Source organism: Limulus polyphemus, unplaced genomic scaffold (assembly GCF_000517525.1).
Source record: "Limulus polyphemus unplaced genomic scaffold, Limulus_polyphemus-2.1.2 Scaffold56, whole genome shotgun sequence".
In the NCBI taxonomy this organism is placed as follows: Eukaryota; Metazoa; Arthropoda; class Merostomata; order Xiphosura; family Limulidae; genus Limulus; species Limulus polyphemus.
Genome location: NW_013665666.1, coordinates 25,957 through 30,761, shown reverse-complemented (window position 1 = coordinate 30,761; position 4,805 = coordinate 25,957). Strand labels below are relative to the sequence as shown.

Below are 4,805 nucleotides of genomic sequence, written 5' to 3'. Positions count from 1 at the left end.
GCTTGAATGGATAATAAAGAAAAACTTTAATATAAGTTTAACATAACAGCAAATGTTGACAAAACCTTGTCGAAACGTTGTACATTTGCTGTTATGTTAAACTTGCATTAAATTTTTTCTTTATTACCCATTCAAGCCGTCTCCAAGCATTATTAATCTCAAAGTGGGTTTCTCGTCATCGAAGATAGACCTTAGTTTGAAAACAGCGCCATAGTCGGGGTGCGCGCATACTTTCAGATATGGCCGACAGACCTGAAAATGCTCCGGGAGGTAAGAAATTTCGTTCAAGTTTTTGAATGGAGGAGTTATTTTAAAGGTTCGCTTCAAAGGTGATGCCAAATAGTAATTTTGAATTAACATACAACTTTAGATCTTATTCTGAGTGTTAATGAATATAACATTTTACGATAAGCTAAATCATGATTCGTACTAATACCAGTAGTAGTAGCACTGTGTAATACTACTATTACTAATGAGAAATTAAACTATTGATAATAATATAAACATATTACTCTGAGTAGTAGCTTAGTACTTGCTAACATATTTACTGGATGTTGCTAAGTGTTATGGTTAGGTATCACATGCACTTGTAATTATTTATTACTATTAGCCACACTTTTAAAAGGTTTCACATTTTATTCTTTTTAAATATATCATTATAAGTACAATAAATTTATAGTTTACCAAAACATCAGAGGCATGATTATTCAGATTAATAATAATATAATTTCATGACTATGAAATTAAAGTTAATATCATGGACATAATTTGCTAACTTAATATGGCAAGCCAAACATTATTTTACAAATTAAAGAAGAGTAAATGGAATTGTCCAATGATAAATTTTAAAGCAGTTTGTTAGACTGAGAACAAAAGTACATGTCTAAATGATAAAGTTTATATCTTGCAGTCTACAAAGTAACTGTTGGACTGCCCAAGTCTAAGATTTTACTAGTAAAGTGAAGATAGTGTTATGTCCATTTTATACACATCATTGATCATGTAACTGACTAACATAAACCTAATTATAATAAATTCTAAGTGCAAGAAAAATATCCAAAGAATTTACCACAGTTTATCAGTACCAGATTTTTGTACTTAAAAAATAACTTTGAGTTTAGTGATGAGGTATCAATGTTTCTGATTTACACTGTGCCAAATAATTTTTGGCTGACTTACACAACATCAATAGTAATGCTCCATATTTAAAAATAATTTACCAAAACTCAAGGTTACAGAAGTTCATTTGGTTCAATAAGATCACCTCTCACCTTTCTTTTAGCTTATGGATGATCTTGAATATACAAATGGCCTTCTATAAATCTTGCCTTTTCTTGTGTTCTTGTGTAAAAAGCACATGACAGAAACATTAAATCCAAATCATATGTAGCTCTTAACTTTTATACGCCAATTCAAAAGAAGTTTAAAAAGGTTTGAGCTAACAATACATACCACATCAAGTATATGCCTATTACCAGAAAACTATTTTTTCAAAACACAGATCTTCTTATCTCGTTGATGTGCTTTTTGTTTTCCTTTAACTCTTCATCTTTTAAAAAAAAATGAAGTTGGTATGAAAAAGCTTGAGGAATATTGTGTTAGTAAAGCTGTCAGGACAAAATTCATCCTAGTACCTTGAAGAAGCTCAGGAGTGAGTTAGTAAGATCTTTTAACTGTTATTTTTTAAAAGTCTATTAACACTTGGAAAAATCCTAAGGAATCAAAGATTGTCATTAATAAGCAGTCAGGTGCATGTATATTTTCATAGTTTTCAAATATGCAGTTTTGCACTTGGATGCAACAAACAAGGTATACCATTTGGCTTGTTAGATGTTACCATCTTATTTCATATTCTGTTAACTGTGTTTGGGTACTGATACAGTGAAGTGTATACATGTAGAGATTTATTACATATGAAAAAGTTGGCATACAGGTACAACATGGTTACATGTATTTTGTATAGTGCTGCATTTTAGTTTACTTTAAAGGACATGATTGTAATGTATTAGAAAGTTGAAATAACACACAGCAAGTGTTTTTGGAATATGTTTGGTACATTGTACTCCTCTGTTTTATAATCAGATATTTTTTAGTTAGTCTAAACATATACTAATATTAAAACTTTTCAATTTAAAAATCTCAAAACCTTTTAGTTTTGTATTAAAAATAGCTGTGCCTATGAATTTGAAACTTTAAGGCAATTTTAATTGGTGTCATTCTTGATATTTAGTGCTATACAGAAGAAGTAATAAACTTATAGTTGTGAAACATTTATAATTTAATGTGTATTAAATTTATGAATTTTAGAAAATGCCAAGAAAGTCTATGATATCTTTTCAGTTTATAAATATTTAAATGGGAACTATTTATGTTGTTTAATTAGTTTTTTAGAAGTGTGTTAAAAATTACATTAACATACTTCCGTGATTGACAGAATGCCCTGGCACCCAGAGTGAAGCTGCAGGGAAGGCTACACCTTGTCAAGGGTGCCCAAATCAACAGATCTGTGCATCAGGTCAAGCAAAAGGACCAGACCCAGGTAAATTTCCAAAGTTTTATTTTATTCTTGTGCTCAAACAATTGCTTGATGATTCATTTGCACTAAATCAGGGATTCTCAAACTGTGGGACACATCACCACTAATGGTACATGGAGCTAATGTTGGTGGTACCTGACACAATTAATATAAAAAATAATAAGCCCTATCTGAGCTTTCCACATACTACTCTCCTCACTCACCCTCAACTTGCATAGACACGCCAGTATTTTCTTCCCTTAAAATTAGCAAAAATGGTACAACATATTCTTTGATCATGCCAGAAGAAAACAATTGCATCCTTTGTACTAATGGGTAAGTGTTAAAATATGAATTTTTGTTACTAGGTTTTTATTTATTTTTTTAATTAGGCATGGATTTGTAATTTTAAAAAATTAAACAAAAAGTGGTATGTGAGTCTGACACATTTGAGAACCATTGTACTAAATTGTCTAACATTCTCACAAAGCTTTGTGAGTAATTTTACCAGATTACCTTGGTTATTGTTAGGTTCTAGTTTTTGATGAAGTATTTGAATTACTTGCACTCTGACAGTCTTTCACTCATCTAGGTTTTTAACAACTAAACTAGCAAACAATTTTTACCTTGTTCTAAAAATAAATTAGTATACATTGGTTTCATATTTAATTTATGACAGTAAATTTTATCATTAAATCTTAAGCTTGTAAAACTTGAAAAATTTAGTGTTTAATGCTGTAAGCTCATTTTTTACAAAATGTTTGAAAAAAGGATTTCCACAGAATAATAGTGCTTGTAGATTTTGTATAAACCATTTAGAATTCCATATGGTATCTTTATTGAGTACAAAATATGAAATGATAGATAGCTTTCTTGACTGAAACCTGCTATAGAAAGCAACACCTGTGTTGAATTAACACACAACTTTATTTGATTTATTATATCTCAAAGTAGAGGTTAAAAACATTTAGAAATTGTGTGATATGAAATTTGCATTATCAAGTAGTAAGGTGTATTCCACATATATATGTATAGAACTATTACTTGTGATAAGCATTATTTTAGTTAAAACAGTTATCTTATGTTAGAAAAAATCTTTAGGTTTTTGTATGTTACGTAGTTTCTTTCCTTGTTTCACATTAGAATTAAATTTACTTTTATGAAATGATTTACTCCTATAATACGCTGTTTTTTCTTTAGTATAAATATTTATGTACACTTATACCTATTTCAGATATAGAAATAGTGAAGCATAAATTATTGTCTGTTCAACACATCATCCTGATTCTTTCTGGAAAAGGAGGAGTAGGAAAGAGTACTGTTACATCTGGTTTAGCCCATGCCTTTGCTGCTGACAATGTGCAAAATGTATAGTAAATGAGCTTGAAACTGTTTCCTAATTTAAGAGTTTAATGTTAATTTTTTGTGGATTAAAACAATTATTTTATATCAAGTTTTTCTTTAAAGTTTTTATAAGTACTTGATATTTTGTTGTTTTAGTAGTTAGTTGCTTATAATAGGATGGAAAATTTGCTTGATAAATAGTATTATAAGAAACTAAAAAATAGACATGTTTCAGATTCATGTAATACATATATATATAAATTACTGTGGTGTATATAGTTTGCTAAAATAAATGTTTTTAGGCATAATTTTTTAATATTTATATTAAAATCAAAATATTTAATATCATAATTATGACTTGTTTGTAGTATGAATTAGTTTTAGAACTAGTATAGCTTGTTTGTTAAGTTACCTGATCCCTCTCTTATCTCTCTCTCATTTTATGTTTCTTATACAGTAGAAAAATCATATGTTGTGATTATCTGCTATAAATATTAATAACATGATTGGCTATTCATTTTGATAATTCTAGTGCTAATCTGTTTAAATAATATGCTTGCATTTGTCTGTCCAAAACTTTCTCACAAATTTTTCATCAAATGCTACAAAGGCCTTTGTCCGAGGTGTCAGGAGTGCATATTGACCTTTCCATTCAGAACCACCTTACCTGTTTATTGCTTAGTCAGGTGTTCTAATGCAACAAGAATGCTACATGATGACAATATCGTTGTCATCATATGATGACTGGCTTTAATTTAAACTGTAGTTTTTTATTTACAAAGTATTTCACACATGTAATCCACGTGTAATTTTCTAAAAAAGAACATTACACTAAATACAATTTCTATGAGCTTTCTCGACTTATATCTAAAATACCCAAGCGAAGTTCGTTCAAAACCATATGCTTATCACTTTGTCAACATGCATTCAGACATTTCTGCATATT

The 4,805-nt window shown here is 29.3% G+C and overlaps 1 protein-coding gene across 2 annotated transcripts in view; it reads left to right on the top strand.

Moving 5' to 3' along the window:
• Positions 1 to 151: 151 nt before the first annotated feature.
• The window catches only part of LOC106463930 (cytosolic Fe-S cluster assembly factor nubp1-like), a 19,628-nt gene continuing 14,974 nt past the window's right edge, over positions 152 to 4,805 (top strand). Inside the window, exons 1-3 of one of the 2 annotated variants that reach the window (XM_013924019.2) lie at positions 152 to 270; positions 2,435 to 2,539; positions 3,750 to 3,883. In XM_013924019.2, the coding sequence (XP_013779473.1) occupies positions 240 to 270; positions 2,435 to 2,539; positions 3,750 to 3,883 (270 nt within the window). In that variant the 5' untranslated portion in view covers positions 152 to 239. The remainder of the gene's footprint in view (positions 271 to 2,434; positions 2,540 to 3,749; positions 3,884 to 4,805) is intronic. The other variant, XM_013924027.2, reaches the window with a different exon arrangement.